The following is a 23,960-nucleotide window of genomic DNA, read 5'->3' as shown; positions in this document are numbered from 1 at the left end:
ATTCAATGTGGTATTTTTCGTTTGCGCGACAAATTTAGCATCGATCAGTGGTACTTTTTTTTTTTGAGAGATTTTTTTTCCAGGTTGATATTTGAGCTCAAGGCCTATAACAATAATTTTATGATAGATATTCGAAACTGGAATCCTTTATCAATACGCCGCAAAAGAAAAACAATAATTTTTTTTATATTTACTATATTGGTAAACGAATTGACAGAAAACTTCTCAGCTGTTTAACTCAGAAGGGCACAAATGAAATTGAGAAAAGCCAAATGAATTTCAGAAAACATATTTTAAGGTGTTCTAAAACCAATTTCGTCATTATTCACATTTCTTTAACATTTCTTAGTTTAATTTAAACTGTTCTGTTTTTTTTTGTAGCCTTCTGAAATAAATTTGCTGTTTTCTGAATTGTAACTTTTCTGAATTTCATTTGACCTTTTCTGAAATAAATTTGACTTTTTATGAGTTTCACCTATGTTTTCTGAAATACTTTTGGCTTTCTCTAAATTTTATTCACATTTTAATGAAACTTTTTTCTGGAATGAGTTTTCTATTCCCTGAATGAAGATGACTTTTCTAAATTTCATTTAAATTGTTCTGATTTTTTTTTTTTCTCAATTAAATTTATTTGGCCTTTTCTGAAATAAATTTGACCTTTCCTGAATTTTATTTAACATTTTTGGAATTTAATTTAAACCGTTTTGAATTTCTTTTGTAGTCTTATGAAATAGATTTGCTATTTTCTGAATTTAGACTTTTCTGAATTTCATTTGACCTTTTCTAAAATAAATTTGACTCTTATGAAATAAATTTGCTATTTTCTGAATTTAGAGTTTTCTGGATTTTATTTGACCTTTTCTAAAATAAATTTGACTTTTTATGAGTTTCACTTATGTTTTCTGAATTACTTTTAGCTTTCTCTGAATTTTATTCACATTTTTCTAAAAGTTTTTCTCTTTTCTCTGAACCGAATTTTCTATTCCCTAAATGAAGACATTTCTGAACTTATTTTGAACTTTTATGAGGTACGGTTGACTTTTTCTGAATTTCATTAAAATTTTCTTATTTTCTTTTTCTAAATTAATTTTATATTTTCTGAATGCACACTTTTTTGAATTTCATTTGATCTTTTCTGAAATAAATTTAACTTTTTCTGAGTTTCACTTGTATTCTCTAAAATACTTTTGTATTTTTCTGAATGTCATATAAATTGTTGTAAATTGTTTTTTCCAAAAGTCCTTCCTGGGTTTCTTTTCACTTTTTAACCAATCTATTTTATTTTTATGATGTACCCTTTCCTGAAATACGTTTTCTGGATTTCATTTGAACCTTTCTGAAATATTTCTTTTGCTTTCTTCTGAATGGGGCATGCTCCGAATATTAATGGGGCTTTTCTGATATCGTTGGCATTTTCTGAACTTTCATTAGTCATGAGGGATTAGGTTGAACTGGCTGGTCCGTGAGGACCTCACATAAACTGAATGAGTCCATAATATTAGCCAAAGTTTGTTTTACGACGAAAATGAAAAAACTCTATCAAAAACCAGAACTTATGTTATAAAATAACTCCGCCCTCTTGACAAATACTAGAAGTTTTCTGGGGCCTTTGCTGCTCTCTGCTTGTAGAACTGATAGCTGCAACACTCCTGATAGCTGGAGTCTTAGGCTGGCGGGCGCAGGGCACGAGCATAAAACCCGTACTTCCTACATTTGCTAAAGCCCAGCGGCAATACGCAGAGTTGAAGGTTCGAGTACTAAAAGATGCTAGTGCCAAAGGGTACCGATTTATACACCGCAAACGACTACCCAATATTTCACTTAAGCTTGAGGGAGCTTTTGCTGTTACAATAACAACAATCTTTCAACGAAATAAAAGTAAAAAAAACTCGAATTATAGATTCACCATTTTTAGCGGAAACACAAGGAAAGGATGCTAGCCGATTTAGGGGCGCCCCTACTGAGTTTGAAGGATTATGTCTCAATGCTTGGTATCTTGTAAATGTATCTGCGTTTCAGAATATTTCTTTTTTGAGCTACCCGCCAGTTATGGTAGTCCAAAGCTCTCAACAGATCTTTATGAAATTTCCACAATGGGTTCGAGGAGTTATGTAGCGTAATCTTTTCAAGGAGATGCCACCCCAATTTATAGTTTCTCCAAACCGATTCTCAGCCTCAACTACCCATGGTGAGTCCTTTTTGTTTAGTAGGCGAGGCTCTGGCGACCTCAGGTGTTTCACGAAGGCAGACGGTTTTAATGGTATTAAATCGTGGCCGTGATGGTCGGGCTGGTATCTTAATGGTGCTATTTTCCGCAATGTATGTACCTGATCAATGTCTGGCAAGGACCAACAACATCGCTAAAACTCTACAAACCTTTCGGGGAGTCTTTTTACCGCTACGGGATGGAAACACAAATAATAAGGTTTTCTAATTTCGGATAAAATAGTGCAGTTTCCCACCGGTTTTGAAAAAGTGGACGGTATCATGCTTATAGGCAATATAGCTTCATTACGACATAACTACCACTCATTTCGGTTGAAGCTAGTGTTGTTTGAGTATATTTTTCTCATGATAAATAATAATAATATTTGTAATATTTGTATCATGGTTTTCCCTATATATTAATCTTTACTGAATTTTGGAAAAGTACTTATACGTATATCGGCTAGAGCTAATTGAAAAAATAATGTAATATCTGATAAACCTATTTAGAGATTATATATAAGGGGGCAGGGGTATATGAAGATATTGGGGGTGATGGAGAGGATCAGCAAGAGTAAAAGGAAGATTAGTACGAGAATGAGGAAAAGGAAAATTGCGGGAGAGGGAGATGAATAAAGGGTTGAGAAGGGGGGGAAAAGAAATTTTCGAAATCGGGGAAAGCCAATTTTCAGGAAGGACGAGGTCTGTCGCATTTATTATTTGCAGAGAACCTTCCTCAGTCGCAAATAGTTCAGAAGCGTACGAACCCAATCCTTTCATTGGACCTTATCTAAGACGCGAACAAATAATCTGTTGCTTGTTAATATAAGAAAACTCTATTTCTCTACATATTATCTGCACAGCTGCTCGAGAAATCAATGCACGGGCCTCCAATGTAAGTGTGCTTAACTTAAAGCCTTTCAAACTTTGCTACTAAATTGACAGCTTAAGGCACTTTATATATTACGCTGTAAACGTGTTCATATATACATACGTACGCTACGAGCAAAACAATAGCAGCGAAAAATTATATGGGCAATTTATCAGTTCTTTTATTTATTTTCTTTCATTTTCGTTAATAAAAAACAATTATGTTCCGAAAACTCGTCCAACCGACTTCGAAAACGTTTAAAAAAAATTGTATACAAATTTCCACGTTTTCATTTAGAATTCTCTGATACTTTTTAAAATTTGAATACTTTGTAAACTCATTTCGAAAATATTTTCGAAAAAAGTTTATAAATTCGAAATGTTTATAGAAACTCCAAATTAAAAAAAAAAATCAATAAAAAACTTGGACAATTTTTGAAAGTTTGATAGTTCATATAACGAAAACTATGTAAACTAGTTTCGTATACGTTTTGAAAAGGTTTTGAAAACTTTCATACAAGAACTTAAGATAATTCGAAGATGCTTTCGAAAAATTAAAAAAATTATAGTTGTTAATATTTAATATACAAATTTGTATTAAGAATTTTAAAATACTTTTTAAGAATTTAATGTTTTGATTTTAATGAAAACTATTTGAGCCAATTTCAAAAAGTTTTAAAATATAGAGGTTTTGAACAGTCTATTTAAAAAATTCCAAATTTTTATTTAAAATTTTAGGATACTTTTATGAGTTTCGTAAACCAATAAACCAAAATATATCCGGAACGAGAGTTTGTTAAGAATCTTTATTTTCAACTTTTCAAATTTTTATTTAAAATTTAGCATACTTTACGAGAATCTTCCGCCTTGTAACGAAAGCATATTTTGAAGAAATTCAAAAATTTTGAAACTTTGTAAAAATATTCGTACAAGTTTCCAAGTTTTATTTTGAAATTTGGAATACTTTTTAGTATTTGATACTTCGTCTAACGAAAACTGTAAAAGGCAAACAAGTTTGAAAAACATTTTCGCAAAAATTTAAAATGTCCAATCTTCCAAATTTTTGGTTGTAAGACAGTTTCGGAAACGTTTATAAAAAAAAAATCTTAGAAGTCTATAAAAATTTGTAATGTAATGTAATGGAAACTATGTAATGGTATTTCAAAAACATTTCCGAAAAAATTACTAAACTTGATAATTTTTTAAAAGTATTAAAATTTTTTTTTTAGAAATTTACTTTGAAATTTAAGATACTTTGGGAGATTTTGATACTTTTTGTAACGAAAGCTACTTAAACCACTTTCGGAAGTATTTTCGAAAAAATTTAAAATGAGAGCATTTTTAATAATGTACAAAAAGTTTGAGACCTTAATGATTTCTGTAACGACAACAACGTAAACAAATTTCGAATACATTTTCGAAAAAACTACAAAATTCGTGAAGTTTTTAAAAATCTTTATGAATGTTTTCAATTTTGAATATGTAGTTTTAGGAGAGCTTTTTTTTTGTGTGAAAATTTGATACTTTTTGCAACGAAAACTTTGTAAGTCAATTTCGAAAACATTTAGCACCTCATAGCTTGCCAATTGAAATTTTTTTCCAAGCGAGCAGAAAAAATTTTGAAGCTGTAGAAAAAAAAAACGCTTAATATATAAATAATTTTTGTTGCTATTTTTTCCTCGCAGGTACACATACATATATGTACAGCAGCGAACAGAAAAATGGCAGTGGAAGTTCTTTTTTTTTCAAATTTAGTTAATTCAACCTTTTTTCCAAAAATTTCAAGAAAAAAATTCTATGAATTTTGTAAGTGAAACTATGTAAAGTAACCTCAAAAAATTTTCGACAAAATTTTGAATTTTTTATTTGGAGTTCTCTGATTGTTTTTTGAGTATCCAAAGTGTGTTTCAAATTTTCTTTGCACAAATTATGTCTAACTACTCTTTCAAAGGCGGATGGTGTAGCATTCATTCATCCACTCATTCATTCATTCATTTGTACAAACATATATTTTAACTCGTTTTGGTATGTCTTGAGATGCATTGCCTCTTACATACATATTCATTCATTTGTATATTCCGACATGCGCTACGACAATCTACGTCTCGTAACTTGAGGCTTGTTATATTTCAATTTAAAGCTGACTAATTACTCACCACAAACCTTTGCCTGCACAAAATTTATTCCCACGACTCGTTTACACTTAACATGCATTTTCCATACTCTATTCCGTTTTTGCTTATTTTGCATTCCCCACAACTAATTTTATTTATGCTTAGCTTGCGCTTCCCATCGAACTGAATATTTATGCATCTATGCGGTTCGCTGGCAAAGCGCCTAATTATATATGTACACTTAGTATGTAAGTATGTATTAATGTAAATATATATTGGAGGTAGCACATACGAATTAACTAGAATAATTTTGTATAAATACTAACATAACTTCACTAATAAAGACAATAATTGGTTTGACACAAACAATAACCAAAGCAATTTCATTTTTAATATTATAACTCTTCGGAAAAAACCTGTACAAAAACAATGGAAAATTTGAGAGGCTTATACTTTGTTAGACTAAAATTGATTGGGCTACAAAACTGCATATCTAAAAAAATTCAGTTTTTCTCAAACTTCCAAGTTTTTCCAAAAACGTTTTTGAGATTGATTTGCATAGTTTCAGCTACAAAATGCATAAACGGTTTTTCTTAAAATTTCTAAAATAACAAAACGAAAAGTTTAATTGACGAATTTTGATCAAAATTGCTACTGCTATTTTTGTGCTCGCAACTGTAGATATAATCAGCACAGTTGTTCTATTAACTCTTCTCTATAATGATCATTTTTTAATCTCATAAACAAACTCCAGCAATAGGTATGAACATATTTTCCAAGTATTAATAATAATTATATTTAAATGCACACCAATATATCTCAATTAATGCCACCGGCTTAAGCGTACCACAATTGGCTATTAGCAAAATTTATAAAACATATAAATTTGCCTTTCCCTCATTATAAGCCACAAATGAACAAACAAAAAATGGCAATCTGGCGAAAAAATGCAACAAAAGCAAAGAGTACTTCAACTACCGATAACCGGACTGGGGGCAATATTAATATACCAGTTGCTTGCCTATGAGGCTACAGCCACAGCCCCAGCCGCCACTCAGCCAGTTAGATTTTGCAACAAGTATTTCTTGACGAAAAAATAGTCAAAAATGCCTACGCTGTTTAGCATTTTTCTTTGTTTGTTTGTATGTCTAGACCACTAATGCAAAAAACTTGATTGGTTTATAGCAAATATCTATTTGCATTTGCAACTTGGTTACTTAAAATTTTTTTTGGCATATGCTTGGTATTATACAAATGTAGAACACGTGCTAAATGAAGCCATAGTAAATAAGTTGGCCGCAGCGCAATTCTAAACCAACACCAACCACAAAAAGCAGCAAAATTCTTTTTAATAAAATTACTAGTGACCCAATAAAATAAGTATACATAAGATATGTATGTAACTTATAGTAAGATTGTTTTACTTACCTCATCTGAGAAGTCTCCTAAATTTCGCACATCTTCCGTCTCGAGATAATCCTTGACCTCCTCATGTGAGATCACGCGCTTATCGTTCGTTTCGCGTACTAGCCCGTCTGATGGGCGCGGCACCATTTTCTTTACAATTTTGGCTTGATCAGCTGGCAGCACAGCCACTTGACTATCAACGGTGTCAGGCGCTTCTATTGCACCGCTATTCGTTTCGACTGCAATGCCATCGATGGGTATGCCCAAATCACGTTTCTGTAATAAGATTTAATGAACTTAAGATCACGAGTTTTTGGTAAAATGGGTTATCGTTTTTTATCGAATTGTTATCGAAAATATATCTATTTTTTTTTGGAGTGTTACCGATTCGCTATCGACGATTATCGGCGTATTAACGATTTTTATACTCAGCTGAGCAGAGCTCACAGAGTATATTAATTTTGTTCGCATAACGATAATCCGTAACGGCATAAACTAATCGAGATAGATATAGACTTCTATATATCAAAATGATATTGGCGAAAAAAGAAATTCATTTAGCCATGTCCGTCCGTCCGTCATCCCGTAAACACGATAACTTGAGTAAATTTTGAGGTATCTTAATGAAATTTGGTATATATGTCCTGGGTACTCATCTCAGATCGCTATTTAAAATGAACGAAATCGGACTATAAACACGCCCACTTATTCGATATCGAAAATTTCGAAAAACCCAAAAAGTGCGATAATTCATTACCAAAGACGGATAAAGCAATGAAACTTGGTAGGTGGGTTGACCTTATGACGCAGAATAGAAAATTTGTAAAATTTTGGACAATGGGCGTGGCACCGCCCACTTTTAAAAGAAGATAATTTAAAAGTTTTGCAAACTGTAATTTGGCAGTCGTTGAAGATATCATGATGAAATTCGGCAGGAACGTTATTCCTATTACTGTATGTGTGCTAAATAAAAATTAGCAAAATCGGATGACGAACACGACCACTTAAAAAAAATGTTTTAAAATAAAATTTTAACAAAGAATTGAATATCTTTACAGTATATAAGTAAATTACGTCAACATTTAACTCCAGTAATGATATGGTGCAACAAAATACAAAAATGAAAGAAATTTTCAAAACGGGTGTGGCTCCACCCTTTTTCATTTAATTTGTCTAGAATACTTTTAATGCCATAAGTCGAACAAAAATTTACCAATCCTTGTGAAATTTGGTAAGGGCATAGCTTCTATGGCGATAATTGTTTTCTGTGAAAATGGCCGAAATTGGTTAAAGCCACGCCCAGTTTTTATACACAGGCGACCGTCTGTCCTTCCGCTCGGCCGTTAACACGATAACTTGGGCAAAAATCGATATATCTATATCTTTACTAAACTTAGTTCACGTACTCATCGGAACTCACTTTATCTTGGTATTAAATATGGGCGAAATCCGACTATGACTACGCCCACTTTTTCGATATCGAAAATTTCGAAAAATGAAAAGAATGCCATAATTCTATACCAAATACGAAAAAAGGGATGAAACATGGAGATTGTATTGGTTTTCTGACGCAAAATATAACTTTAGAAAGAACTTTGTAAAATGGGTGTGACACCTATCATATTAAGTAGAAGAAAATGAAAAAGTTCTGCAGGGTGAAATCAAAAGCCCTTGGAATCATGGCCGGAATACTGTTACATATATAAATAAATTAGCGACAGCCGACACATGATGTTTTGGGTCACCCCTGGTCCACCTTTATGGCCATATCTCGAAGAGGCGTCCGCCTATAGAACCCACTCCCTTTTAAAATACTCATTAACACCTTTCATTTGATACCCACGAACACATTACAGAGTCACCCCTGGTCTACCTTTATGGCGATATCTCGAAAACGCGTCCACCTATAAAACTATGGCCCAGAATACCTTCCATTTGATACCCATGTCATACAAACACATTCCAGGGTTACCCTAAGTTCATTTTCCTACATGGTGATTTCCCCTTATTTTGTCTCCAAAGCTCTCAGCTGATTATGTAATGTTCCTTACTTGTTTATCGACGAGGTGCCCGCCGTGTTGCGTAAGTAGCATATTCAGCCTCCCATACAGAAGGCTCTGGGGGAGGGGCGACTTCCCTTAGTATAATTCCCAGAAGGCTTCTAGTAATTACCAAGGGGAGGGAGTTATTTTATATATATATATATTTGTTTTTTTTTCAGATATTTATTTTATATATGAATTAAAGGATTGAGGGCGATAAAGATACATCGCTATGACCCCATCTAAAAAAACGGGCAAAAATCGACCTACACATCCAAATTTAGAAAGAAGTGATTTGTCAAACTCTCCGAGTGTAGGTAGGTAGGTTGAACTGGCCGGTCCATGAGGACCTCACATAGACTGATTGAGTCCGTAGTGTTACCAGAAGTTTGTTTTAACGACCAAACTGAAAAACCCTATCAAAAACCAGGACCTATGTTATAAAATAACTCCGTCCTCTTGGCAAATACTAGAAGCTTCCTAGGACTTAAGCCACTTGCTGCTTCTAGATCTGACAGCTGTATCACTCCTAATAGCTAGAGTCTTAGCCTGGCAAGTGCAGCGCACGAGCACAGAACGTGCTCGATCGTTTCCTCCTCCAACCCGCACTTCCTACATCTGCTATCACTGACCAGGCCTAGTTTAAAGGCATGTGACGCCAGAAGGCAGTGTCCAGTCAGAATACCCGTCATGAGTCTACAGTCCTCTCTTTTTAATGATAGGAGCAACTGTGTTAGTCTAAGGTTGTAAGACCTACACATAATCTTCGACACTTTACAGCCCCGCGCTTGAACCCACGCCTTTCCCGCTTGGTCGATCATGTGCACCTCTCGCCTTCGCTTAATCTCGCCCAATCTAATTGGGACATCTACGGAGCAAGCTTCAAGGGATGTGCCCTTTTTAGCTAGTTCATCCGCTTTTTCATTCCCATCTATTCCCATATGCCCTGGGACCCAATATAGATGTATGCTTCTCCCTGTCCCGATTCTCTCCAGAGACTGCTTACACTTTAACACGCATTTAGATGCTGTGCTATGCGAGATTATTGCCTTAATTGCTGCTTGACTGTCAATATAAAATCTAACACGGTTGCAGCTTAAGCTATTCTCTTCCAGGGTTTCTACTGCTTTGGTTACGGCTAATATTTCCGCTTGGAAAACGCTACAGTAATCCGGCAGCCTGTAGGATCTGCTTATTTCCGGATCAGCGCAGTATACCGCAGACCCTACTCCTTCCACTACTTTGGAACCATCGGTGTACAAATGTATCGCCTCGTCCGCCATTTGCGCACCCTTGCGCCAACCGTCCACCTCTATTGTGGCCTTAAGATCTCCCTCGAAGCGCAGATAGGGAATCATGTAGTCTGTTTGTCTTGTGATTGATGACGCTATACTACTATGGCCATATGGTCGGCGCTCAAGCTGCCCCGAAGCACCGAGCCTGGTTGCGGTCGTTAACGCTTTGTTCTTTGCTACCAGGTCTACAGGTGGGATGTGCAAAATGGCATACAGTGCAGCCGTCGGGGTTGTTTTCAGGGCTCCCGTAATGCTAAGCATCGATAGTCTGCATACCCCCTCTAATTTTTTGAGGTATGTTGTTTTTTGTGTGGCTTTCCACCAAACAAGAACTCCATAGTTTAGAATAGGGCTAACAATCGCTGTAAAAACCCAATGAGAGAGAGAGGGCGATAGGCCCCACGTACACCCCAGCATTCTTTTACATGCGTAGAGTGCCGTTGGGGTCTTCTTGACCCTCTCCTCCACGTTGAGCTTCCATGACAGCTTACTGTCTAGGATGATTCCTAAATATTTTGTGCAAGGTTTCTCCTGTAAGGTCACCCCTCCTAACTTAGGCCTGGTCCAATTTGGGACCTTGTACCTCTTTGTAAACAAGACCATATCCGTCTTCTCCGCATTGACTTTCAACCCGACATTAGATGCCCAGGTATGAATATCGCGAAGCGCCCGATCCATCAAAGAACTAATCGTTGGAAGGCACTTTCCACTTATGACAATTGCAACGTCATCTGCGTAAGCCGTAAGTTTTACGGGCCCCTCATCGAATTGCCTGAGCAGTTGTTTGATGACCAGCGTCCACAGCAGAGGTGATAGCACCCCTCCCTGCGGCGTGCCCCTGTCCACTGATTTCGTGGCCTCGTACAATCCCCATTGTGTTGTAATCTTTCTGCAATTTAACATGCAGCCGATCTATCTGATTAAGGCAGGATGTTTTTTAATGTAATTAAGACCATCCATAATCGCCCATTTTGCAACATTATTGAAATCCCCGGCAATGTCCAAGAAGACTCCTAGAGCATACTCCTTATATTCCAGGGATTTCTCTAGGCTTATTACCACCCTGTGCAATGCGGTGTCTACCGACTTGCCTTTGGTGTACGCATGCTGTGTTGTGGAGAGCAGCTTTTCATCCACGTTGGACTTTATGTACACATCTATCAGCCTCTCAAAGGTTGAGCAGAAATGATGTTAAGCTAATGGGTCTATAGTCTTTGGAATACATGTGACCGATCTTCCCCGCCTTTGGTAGAAAAGCTACACGAGCAGTTCTCCAAGAGTGCGGTACATGATTCAGTCGTATGCACCCATCGAATATTATTTTAAGCCATTCCACGACCGCCCTACTTGAGACTTGTAGCATGGCCGGGAATATACCATCTGGGCCCGGCGATTTAAACTTAGAAAACGTCTTCACTGCCCACTCAATCTTGGTATCGGTCACCAAGCCCGGCACTACTAGCTCCGTGATCGGAGTGTGAGTGATGTCTGCTGGCTCCTCTAAACCGTCTCCCGATGGGAAATGTGTATCGAGAAGCACCTCAAGGGATTCCTCACTATTACGTGACCATTCCCCGTTCTCTTTCTTTATTAGTCCCTGGACTATGTTTCCCTTTGCTAGGACTTTTTTCAACCGTGCTGTTTCGCTGGAGCACTCTATGTCCGTACAGAAACTTTTCAATGAGTTTCTCTTCGCCCTGGTAATTTCACGCTTGTAGATCCTCAGTAGATCCCTGTACTCGTCCCGACACGCTTCGCTTTCCGCGGTCTATGCGAGCTTAAACATTTCTTTAACCAGTCTTCTTAGAAGACTCAGCTCATTGCTCCACCATGGCGGCTTTGCTTTTCCTCTGAATCTTCTTAGAGGGCAAGCTTTGTTATACGCAGTCATAAGCGTCCTTGTTAGGAATTCATTCGACTCCTCCAGTTCCTCTACATTAGCAACCTCTTTGGGTTGTCCCAGTTTTGTTTCTACATGTTTCTGGAATATAGTCCAGTTCGTTGGCCTAGGGTTTCTAAAGGTTCCTCCCTTCTCTACCCTCTTTAGGGGGATGTTGAAGCTGATATACGCATGGTCGGAGAAGGATGGTCTATCAAGAACCATCCAATCATACCTTGATATATCACGCTCGTAGCTCAATGTAAGATCCAGAACATTGCTGGATGTTGGACCAATGTATGTAGGGACATTTCCCCTGTTGGCTATCTGCAAATCGGTTCGTAGGATGTAACAAAACAGAGATTCGCCTCTCTCGTTCGTATCTGCTCTTCCCCACGCATTGTGGTGCGCATTTGCATCTGCGCCTATGACCAACCGCCCTTTGCGCCCTTCCTCCTGTACCTAGCCTTTTGCACTCCATCGGTGGGACCTCCGCAGCATGGGCCATGTAGCAGGACGCCAGGATAAATGCCTGCTTATTCTTTTGCTCAACGGCCACCGCTATGAGATCCTCAGTGGTGTAATTAGCATATATGAATGTAGCTGTTTTCTTACCAGAAACCTTTCCTCCCAATGAGAGCCACGGCTCCTGGATCAGCGCCACGTCAAACGAACCCTCCTCAAGGGTTAGGAGGAGTTCGCTCGACGCCACTTTACTGTGTTGGAGGTTTATCTGTAGGACTCGCAGCACCATTGGACTGTTTGTCCCCCTCCAGAACCTTCGTCTTGACGTCGGCGTCCTCCCCTTGCCCTTTTGGTTTAGAGTATTCGAGGCCCCCTTCAGCCTCTCGTGACTGTTGTGCAGGGTGTTCCTCTGTGCGAGTCACAGCACCATTTAGCGGTTGGTCCTCTTCTAGCACGTTCGTGGTGACGTCGGGGACCTCCACCTGTCTTTTTTCCCTTAGGCTTTTGAGGTCCTTTTCGACTTCGCCCACCTCTAGCGTGTTAGGGTTTTTATCCTCGGGACTTCTTTTCCTGAGTCGCATGTAGATTTTGCCAGTGCCAAAGAACATTTTACCAAGCTGCGTGTACAAAATATCCTCCGCCTGCTTGTTTATTTGGAAGATGTAGAACTGACCATCCTCGGTAGGCCGAGATACAGTAAGTACCTTCCAAGCCTGTGTCGGTATGTTCGGATTCTGATTCTGCAGAAGTCGCAGTGTATCCTCCGACTTCATCACGCATGGTATCCATACCTTAACTTTTGGTACCGTGGGGATTTGCGCTTTATCCACCACCTCAAACCGCGCGTTCGTGCCTTGCCTTTGGAGGTTTGGAACCACTTCCTCCAGCCACTGCAAGCTCGCGATGTTGTCGCACGCTATCATCTTCACACCGTTATACCATCCCCCCGAATCAAAGGTTGGAAGGGGTTTACTTGGTTCTTCCCGCATCATCTTAAGCATTAAGCTAATAAGCTCCCTTTCCACAGATCTCCACCTTTCAGTAGTCATTTGTCCGAAAGGACTGCTACGATCAACCAGCGCCACAGTCAGTGACTGCTTTGCCACATCACTCATCTTCTCGGGAAAAGCAGGAGTCTTAGTGTTATCTCCCTTTGGCACCTCCGAGAAAGCCGGAGTCTTAGCGTTAACTCCCTTTAGCGCCTCCGAGAAAGCTGGAGTCTTAGCGTTATCTCCCTTTGGCTTATCTCCTACTTCCTTAATTGGAACTTCCCTCTGACTCGCAGCTTTGGACCTACTTGTCTTGTCTATGCGACTGCCCTGCCTCGCGGCTCTAGGACTGGGTCCTTTCTGCCTCTTGAAAACAGGCTTGTCGCCTTCCGCCGAACGTTGCCTCCTCATTCTGCCATTCGACGCTTCTTCCTCCTCGTACCGGTTGCAGAACCGAGGGTTTCTCGCAGCAAACCTTTTGAACTGCCTTCGACCTACTTCTACCGCTTCATGGGCCCATTCCAAGCGCTCGATCTCCACTTCTGTTGGGCTATAAATGCAGATCCTTGCAGCGGAATTGCTCCATATTCTCCTGATCTGGGAAGGTATTTAACCCGAATCAGGTCCAGAACCTAATCCCGGCCCAGAGAAATGGCTTTACTGCGTGCGCCGGAAGTTAAAAAAGCCTCAAAAAAAGGATACTTATGTTTACGGCAGAGTGCTCGCTATAAGCTATGCTAGGCGAGAGGCAATTTTTATTTTCATATATTTTACAAACTTGGAACGTTTCTGGCCCTATGACAACTTTTGCAATTTTCACTAATAAATCATTTTCGTAGCTTTTTGTCTTTATATTATAGCAATGTTTGTCGCTGTACTAGAGTACAAGCGAGAATTTCGAGACACGTTAAATCGAAAGCGAGATTCACGAATCTCAAAATACTCGTAACACATTTAATTTACCCGCTGCATTGGCTGCACTTCGTTGCCGACTACGAACAGCATTTGTTAAGGCGGATGAAGTTTTTCTAGAAGCCTTTCATGACAAAAAGAGACTCGAAGGACTTACCAAATTTTTGTCCCCCAGCGGGCAAGGGGGCTTACAATATACCCGCGGCAGGTATGCCTGTCGTACGAGGCGACTAAAATACCAAATTGATTCAAGGGGTTGTGTAGCGCAACCCTTTCAAGGGCTTGCAAGCGCAATTTATAGCTTCTCAAACCCAATTGTCAACATCACCTACCCGTGGTGAGTCCTGTTTCTTTAACAGCCAATGCTCTGTCGACCCCAAGTTCCTCATGGATGGCCTAGAAGGTTTCATGTGATCATACTAAATCGTTCCCGAGATGATCGGTCTATGGTGCTTGTTACCGGAACGTACCGGATCTGCATCCGCCAAAGGAGCATTAACATAGATAACGCTCCCCAAGGCGTTTGGGGAGTGTCCTTCTCACTACAACTACGACAACAACAACAACAACAAAAACCAAATTATTGCTAAGGGGAAATATTCCGCCTCCTCTATACCACGGCGGCCAATTGCGTTTTATTTTAAATTAGTTTGAATTAACATAATTTAGTTCTATTTTTTTTTATTAGCTACACTTTTCGCGCAAATGAAGTTAATATCATTTTCAAACTTTACCCTGTCTTTTTGACCTTTTGGCAAAATATTGATATTGAGATATTGTTGGTTGCCCACACCTTTAAATTTGAAAATGTTTTATCAATTTATCATTGGATTGGTTGTTTCTCAATATGTACTTTTTAGGACATAAGACTGTTTACCTTTCAGCTAAAGATATGTGCATATGTATACATGTATACAGTCGCTCTTTTATTCACCAAACTCACCTCAGTTGTTTCCGTTTCCTGTTTGTCGGTATCTTCTGTCGTATTCGTTGAGACAATTGGCCCTGAATCCTCCACCACCTTGCCATCTTCCAGCACCAATTGTCGCTTTACGCGTGTTTCGATTTGGCGTGTTGTTGTTAGTTCGGTTTTCTTTTTCGTTATCCATTCTTCTGTTGTTGTTGTGTACATAAATGAAAAAGAGTTAAAATGTATAGTATTAAAAGCAACTCAACGTAAAAGCTCTATTGTTTAAATTATGTTTCACGCCTGAAACTATGCTACACTGAATGGCAGAAATGCAATATACACTGTAAGAAATCATGTGTCGATGTAGGAAATATTTACCAGTTTATAATTATGAACTTATAACTAGTTTAAAACCAAAATATTTAATCTATAAATTATAATAATTAAATAATATATAAAATTTAAATTTAAAAACTATTTTTTGCAATTATTCTCTGCCAAATTTTAAAATTTTTTTGTTAAATAAAAATCAAACGCAGTCCGAAATTTGGACGAGTTTTTTTAATTATCTCGTCCTCGGCACAACGTAGCGACATTATTTTGTCCTATGTTGCATTGCAATCGGGTTCTGAAGTATGTTCCAAGTTTTAAGTCTCTGACTTCAGGGGACATTACTAAAAAATTCATAGCAACGTTCTCAAATTTCGATATAAATTCGTCACAAACATGAAACCATCTTAATATAAATGAATTAGTGAGAAGTAGGCACCTTGTCATTGTTGCGGGGGCATAGCTGAACACCATATCACCAGAGTGGTGTGTAATATTGAGTGGTATAGCTGCTTGCATCTGCTCTGTTCTGCTACATAGGAGGGCGGCGAAAGATCGAGGTCGAAGAACTACCAACCCCCTAAACCTATTGGTACTTTTTAGATTATTTGCAGCGGGGAGTTTATTGGGATGTATTTGAACCAAAATTTTATGGAACACCCCAGAGTGTAACGGTCGCACAGCAAGATACGCATAGCCCACCCTTTCGGGCAGTTGAAGGTATGACCAAGATTGGTCACAGCACGAAGTATGAGGAGACAGGAGGAGAGTGCCCAAATTGCTAAGGGGCTTAGAATGTGTCCCGGTAAGAATGTCTATCCTAAGAGATGATCAAAATCAACACACCTAGAAGGTTCGATGTGGCCACATGAATCTTTTCCGACATGGTCGGGCTAGAAATTTAATGGTGCTGATTTCCGTAACGCACCGAATTATTGATTTTTTATGTTATTATCGATAATAACCTTTAGTGTGTCTTTGTCGCTACTTGAAAAAGGTGGTGAGAAAAGAAGAAAAATATAGCAATTGCAGAAAGCCGATATCGTTCAAACCGTTACTTATATCTTTGAATGCGAGCGAAGCGAAGCATTAGTAAGCTCTCTGAGAGAGCGGTAACTGAAGAGCCCGAGCCAAAAAAAGAGATGAGTGCAAAATAGAGATAGCCCTATGTTGGTACCCTACACAGATCTGGAGAGTGCGCGCTTGGTGTTTGCACCAGATACCGTAGAAGGCAGTTCACTGAATAGAGTTTGGCCGCAAGCAACCCTCCATACCACACCGGGATTGAGGGTAAAGAGGCAAAAATCGCAAGAAGCAGCTATCGACTGAGGGCTACAAGCCTAATTTTAAAATTCAGAAACTGGAAAAAGGAAAACGAGCACGGCTGTGGAAACGGGAGCATGACGGAGATAGTGGACGCAAGGACGCCGTGGTACAGCAAAGAGCTGGGAGTTCTTCGCATATTCAGGACACTTTCAAGCGGCAAAAAGTCTTGAACGCGAAGATGTAAGATTGAGAGAGCCCGCTTGCCCTACTACTTGGTCTAGCAATAAAGAGAAGGAGTACTATAGGTGATGATGGTCCACTGCCGGATATTGATCAGTAACGTTCCGGAAGTTAGTATTATTAAGTTACTACCACTACTAAGTTATTACCATCGATCAAACCGAAATCGAAACTTATAAGTCGTCTTTTACGACAGGCATGCCTACCCGCTCATTCTGTTCTACCTTATCTTCCATTTCTTCTTTTGTCCATTTTATCATCACTCATTCTTAATTGCCTCTAAACTGCCTAATCGATTTTGGGCGTTTCGTAGCAATTCCAGCTTTTCCTGTATCTTGATAGCTGACGGCAATTGAGAGCACCAAGCGAGGTCAAGCTTTCCTCCACCTGCCACCCCCAACGCAGTGGAGGTCTCCTCTTAATCTGGTTGTAAACTTTTTGAGATACTTTCTAGGTCGGGGTCTACATACATTCGCATAACATGACCTAGCAAGCGAAGTCTTTGATTCCGGGCCGAACATCAGCGCAGGTAAGATAAGCGACTTAGTAGAGAGCTTGATTTTTGTTCGTCGAGAGAGCACATTACTTTTCAAAGGCCTACTTTGTCCAAAAAGCTATTTTCTGTTTGATTTATAGGCATCGATTGCTTTCGCTGATAATGGTGGTTGCCAGTTAAATGAAGTCCTTCACAGCCTCGAACTTTCATTCATCAACATTGACGTAGCTGGCAAGACGCTAATGTTCTGATTCTTTCCAGGAGACAGCATGTAACTCGTTTTGGCCTCATTTACTACAAGCCCCACCTTGTTTTGCTTCTTTATCGAATTTAAGGTTTATCGAAAGGGGGTCTCCTCTTCTGAAGCATCGCTTGGTTTTGAATGGAACGGACAGGCACTTTCCAATCCTTGCGGAGCTGGTGGTGTTGCTCAAAAACATTTGGCAGCACCATATCCACATTCCAGGAAACTTCTTTTTGCGCTGTCAAAGGCTAACTTGAAAACAACGAAAATATGGTGGGTGTCAATTTTCTTGTAGTGAGTCTTCTCCAGCAACTGATTTACTAGGTCTGAAATTGCACTGATAAGGTACAATCAGTTCGTTGACTTTGGGCTTCAGTATGCGACCAATCCATCTCTTCACTCTGTTGTCCATTCCATATTCCATTTATCTCCGTATCCATCTCATTCAACTCCTTCCTCCCATTCCTATTCACAGTCCAATTCCCAGTCTCGCTTCCACTCTCACTCCCGCTATCTACTCTTCATATCCCTCTCATTCAACTTATTCCTCCCAATACCATTCACAGTCCAACTCCCTATCACACTCTCACTCCCAATCCCCCTATTTTCTATTTCTTTTTTTCTGATACTGGTTATGACTGAAATTCTCTTCAAAAGGCATTGATTTCCCTGCAGATATAAGTTACAACTATAGTACTCACACACCCAATTTAATTTGTAGCACTATTGCGGGTTCCTTTAATATACAAAAGTATAAATAACTTTTGTTTTTAATTTAACTAAATTTTTTGCATTTTTTGTTTACATTTCTATTTTCTGAGAAAAAATGTAAACGTATGTGTATGTACCTGCCTCCTCAGGCTTAGTCATGTCTAATAATGTTGAAGGTGCAACCTGAACCGTTAAAAAAAGAAACAAAAAGCTTACAACCATTCATACCGACAATCGTGTAAACAGCTAACAGCTTATTGCTCTAATGTATGCCAAATAGATAGCTAAGCTGTCAGCTAGCCAGACCATAAGTTCCACCAACAACAGTCAGCTTTTTGTTTTATTTAACTAAGGCGCTGTTGTTAGGCGATTTATGGAAAATGGGAGACGTGTGAAATGAGTTTTAACAGTGGAAATTGCAATGCAGAAGCATGTTCAATATTCAACAAGTATATATGTATATATATTAGGGAGGATCGATTTGTATGGACGAAAGTTAACCGATATCGCGCCATCCATTTTTCGATGGGATTTGGGTTCAAGAAAAAAAGTTCCACTACGCATACCCAAAAAAATAATTTTCGAAACTGTGAAATTTAATTTTTTTGAATTTTTTCGACTTTGATTTTTAAGGTCTTTAGGGCATGAATTCACTTGTGACTACGCCAATTGACACACAAAAAAAAAAAAATACATAAAAAATGATGTGGAGCCTTGAAAATGAAAAAAATGCACACAAAATCGATTTTTTTTTCGACCAAAACATGTCCCAAAAGACAAAAAAAAAATAATTTAAATTCTCAAAAAACTGTTATTGCCAACGTTTTAAATGGGACAGGAAAAAACCCTTAAAAATCAAAGTCGAAAAAATGTGGTACTTTTTTTCCTGAGCCCAAATCCTATCGAAAAATCGATGGCGCGATATCGGTTAATAAACCGACCCACACTAATATATGTATATATATATGTATTAGGGATGTTGCGAATGTGGCATGCGAAAGTCAAAAATTAAATAGAGAAAGAATGATCTTCTGCGTTTTATTTGGTTACAGAGCGGTGTAACTTCGAGTCATCTTGTAAAATTCATCGGGCTAAATTAGAACGAAGAATGTCACGGAAGACGGAAGAATGCCAAGCCGAAAGCGGAGAAAAATCAATCAAAGAAAAGGAGTAAATTACCTAATACCGTTTTCACGCAGAAACTTAGTCGAATCAGAATTTTATTTAATGAAATAATTAAGTTTCCATTTTCATACAGGGCCTTTAGCTTCATTAAGCGAACATCTGTCAGCAGCCCCAAAAAATATTTCGTTTTTACAAAAAATAGTTAAAATGGAAAGCAGATGTTTCCTTCTTAACTATAAGTACAATCAAAATAAAATGCATACGCAATGTTGCACCTAACCGAATATGTGCCTATTTTTGAAAAAGCAGTATTATATTTTGCAGCAAATGCAGAGAAAATTAAGTTTTGAATTTTTTCGTGTTTTCTTATTTTTCGTAAATTATTGGAAATAATTTATTTTTGATTGTCATTTGTTACATCTTTATATATAAAAATCACGTGTCACATTGTTTGTCCGCGATGGACTCCTAAACTACTGAACCGATTTTGAATTTGTTTTGCACCCCGTGTGTAGTTTGATCTCACTTGAAATATAGGATAGGTTATATCTCAGTTATAGTTGCGGATAAACTTCCGTGTAATTGGTTGGTATTTAATTAAACAACGTGCTTATCAATAAAAAATATTATAGCGAATGATATCAAGTATAGCACATCACCAGGCCCTGCGAGAGGGGAAGGGGGGATATAATATTGTTACGAATATTAGCAAAACTAAGGAGTGCTGCCAGCTCTAAGCCGATCTAAGCAGTGACGTGAATGCACATCAATAATTCAATCATTACGTATCTCATAAACGAATCAATAATTGCGTCTACACATATGTACACATTCCGACGAGCAACATTTACATACAAGGCAGCGAGAGATGAGATGTCACACACCGATGAATTTACTTACACGCTTATGTGTGTGCGGGAGACTGTAAACTACAAACACATGCATATACCTTATCTGAGTTGTCACAAGAGAGAGCAATAATTTGTGCACGTAGTTGTGGCTGGCGATTTTGTAGCCGAAACAACTAGTAACTTCTGGAAATCGAAGAGCCTAGAAGTATGCAGCGTAAACTATAAAAGCGATGCAGGCGAGTAAGAAGTAATTCAGTTTGATTTGAATTGTCAAGCAGTTACGAGTAAGACGATATCTAGCGAGCAATAGCACTATTATTTTGAAAGTCAGTTTCCTTTAAGCTATCAGTTTGGTTATTAAGCTATTCGTTGTACAGTTGGAGTGTTATTGTGAAGTACTTTAATAAAGGCCATTTTGCATTACTACAAATTGGAGTTATTTATTCAACAGTTTAGTGATTCGAACTTAGCAGAGGATTGCAAATAAGAGGATTTGCAAGAAAAATTCGGTACAATTGGTGTCAGAAGAGGAATTGTTGAATAAATTCCAGAGGACAACAACGACATGGCAAAGTTCAGTGAATTGAAGATCCAGCAACTAAAGAAGGAGTTGGAGAGCCGTGGATTGAATACAAGCGGCGTTAAACTCGAACTTCAGGCACGGCTACGAGAGGCAATGGAAGCAGAAGGAATTAATGTGGAAGAGTATGCCTTTCACCTTGATGGCGAGGAGACAACAAAAATTGAAGAGAAAAACGAAACATCGCAGACGGTTACCAGCACAGACTTGAACATGATTTTGGCTGCAATATCTGCTCAAACATCGACAGTAGCATCAATGTCGTCACAAATGTCATCACAACTGGAAGAGCAGAAGACATATATGGCATCACAATTGGAAGAACAGAAAACGTATATGTCATCTCAACTGGAATCGCAGGAGAACCGTATAACATCGAAGATTGAAGCACAAGAAACACGTATTTCAGAAATGTCGACACAAATTTCTTCACAACTGGAATCGCAGGAAACCCGTATAACATCAAAGATTGAAGAACAAGAGGAGCGCTTATCATTGCAGGTGGCACAAATGTCTTCACAGTTAGAAGCACAGGAAGCAAGGGTAACATCAAAGCTGGAAGCGCAGGATGCAAAAATCGCTCAATTTCAGGCAGAAGTAGATGATTTAAAAGGTCGTATGGAGCAGTTACAACTAAATCGCCCAGCTGTTTCAGCGAGTAATCCAAAGGTAAAGACACCATCCTTTGACGGTTCTGTTCCTTTTCAGGTCTTTAAGCTACAGTTTGAGAAGACCGCAGCAGTGAACCAATGGAATGCTGAAGATAAAGTTGCAGCTCTGTTCGTGGCACTGAAAGGGCCTGCCGCGGAAATCTTACAGACCATCCCAGAGTACGAGCGGAACCATTACGAAACATTGATGAGCGCTTTAGAGAGACGTTACGGAAGCGAGCATAGGAAACAGATATTCCAAATTGAGTTGCAAAACCGCTACCAAAAAGCAAATGAGACATTGCAGGAGTTTGCTTCAGATATTGAAAGATTGGCTCATCTTGCAAATGCGGACGCACCCGTGGAATACACTGAAAGGGTAAAAATCCAGAGTTTCATAAATGGCATACGGGACGTGGAAACGAAGCGAGCTACATACGCAAACCCAAAGCTGACATTTGCTGAAACGGTATCAAATGCATTGACTCAGGAAACGGCCTCACTAGTGAGTAAGCCAGCGTACAAAGCTCATCGCGTGGAAGTAGAAAGGCCAGAGTGGGTAGACGCAATATTGGAGGCACTGAAAGGATCGCAAAAGCGAAGTGAAAAAGTTATCAAATGCTTCAAATGCGGGAAGTCCGGTCACATAGCACGTCATTGCGATCTTGGTCTTAATAGTTCCAACAATGTGGGTGGCCGTAAACGCAAAGCTGGAGGAGATGAGCAAGAGCGAGTAAGAGGTAGAGAGCTAGATCCAGCTATTGAATGCCCTGTGATATCTGTGTCGCAAATTGGAAGGAAATCAAGCAGTCTTACCGTCAGAGGGAATGTGGATGGCAAAGAACGAATACTGACTGTAGATACGGGCGCATCTCATTCCTTGATCCGATCTGACTTGGTCAACAGGAGAGTAAAACCGTTACCTGGAGCAAAGTTGCGTACGGTCACTGGCGAGTATAACCAAGTTCAGGGAGAAGTGATATGTGAAGTATTGATTGGGAAGGTCATGGTCCTACACAAATTTGTTGTGGCGAAGATTGTTGATGAAGTTATATTGGGAGTAGATTTCTTGGTTGACCATGACATCAAGATCGATATGCAGAGAAGGGTGATGCGTTATGAGAACCAAGATGTGCCACTTAACTTTAGTTTGGAAAAAGGGTTCAGCAGTAATCGGGTACTGGTGGAAAAGACTCGACAAAGACCACGAAAGTCAAAGGCAAAGGTTGATAGATCGAATGGGCCAAATAAATCAAAATCAAAAGTACCTGCGAGAGAAACACTGGCATTGACAAAACCTAAAAGACGCAGGAAAATGAAGCAACGAATTTTCGAGAAGGAATGCGAGGGTAGTTTCAATCCAGAGCGCACTACTGTGGGGAAACGTGGGAACGATACTGATTATGCAAAGCAAATCCGTCCAGCGCAAGCTCTACGAAGTAGTTCATCGGCCAAACAACAGAGTGTAAAGGAACGAACCAGGGTATTTAGTGGTACGATGAAACACAGGTACCATGAGAACAATAATTCGAAAAGTTTCTTGGCGGGAGATTTGGTACTGTTATACAATCCTCACCGGCGGAAAGTTGTTCCATCCAAATTTCGGTGCAGTTGGGAAGGCCCGTACAAGATTGTGAAGAAGCTCAGTGATACCATCTACCGCATACAAAGCATTGAGATACCACGGAGTAGAAGAGTGGTACATTTGGCGATGCTAGCAGCGTTTAGATCGAGAGATTTGTCTGATCGGGACGATCAGACTTAGGTGGAGGGCAGTGTTACGAATATTAGCAAAACTAAGGAGTGCTGCCAGCTCTAAGCCGATCTAAGCAGTGACGTGAATGCACATCAATAATTCAATCATTATGTATCTACATAAACGAATCAATAATTGCGTCTACACATATGTACACATTCCGACGAGCAACATTTACATACAAGGCAGCGAGAGATGAGATGTCACACACCGATGAATTTACTTATACGCTTATGTGTGTGCGGGAGACTGTAAACTACAAACACATGCATATACCTTATCTGAGTTGTCACAAGAGAGAGCAATAATTTGTGCACGTAGTTGTGGCTGGCGATTTTGTAGCCGAAACAACTAGTAACTTCTGGAAATCGAAGAGCCTAGAAGTATGCAGCGTAAACTATAAAAGCGATGCAGGCGAGTAAGAAGTAATTCAGTTTGATTTGAATTGTCAAGCAGTTACGAGTAAGACGATATCTAGCGAGCAATAGCACTATTATTTTGAAAGTCAGTTTCCTTTAAGCTATCAGTTTGGTTATTAAGCTATTCGTTGTACAGTTGGAGTGTTATTGTGAAGTACTTTAATAAAGGCCATTTTGCATTACTACAAATTGGAGTTATTTATT

At 38.9% G+C, this 23,960-nt stretch overlaps 1 protein-coding gene across 8 annotated transcripts in view; it reads right to left on the bottom strand.

The window, feature by feature from the left end:
* Positions 1-23,960, bottom strand: part of chas (chascon) — a 231,091-nt gene that overhangs the window by 64,095 nt on the left and 143,036 nt on the right. For all 8 annotated transcript variants that reach the window (XM_067784048.1, XM_067784047.1, XM_067784046.1 and 5 more), the window contains exons 4-5: positions 15,122-15,291; positions 6,618-6,872 (exon numbers count right to left, since the gene is read on the bottom strand). In XM_067784048.1, coding sequence (XP_067640149.1) covers positions 6,618-6,872; positions 15,122-15,291 — 425 coding nt within the window. The remainder of the gene's footprint in view (positions 1-6,617; positions 6,873-15,121; positions 15,292-23,960) is intronic.

This window comes from Eurosta solidaginis, chromosome 4 (genome assembly GCF_040869045.1).
Source record: "Eurosta solidaginis isolate ZX-2024a chromosome 4, ASM4086904v1, whole genome shotgun sequence".
NCBI classification, from domain to species: Eukaryota; Metazoa; Arthropoda; class Insecta; order Diptera; family Tephritidae; genus Eurosta; species Eurosta solidaginis.
The sequence above is the reverse complement of the archived record's forward strand: the minus strand, read 5'-3'. Positions and strand labels throughout refer to the sequence as shown.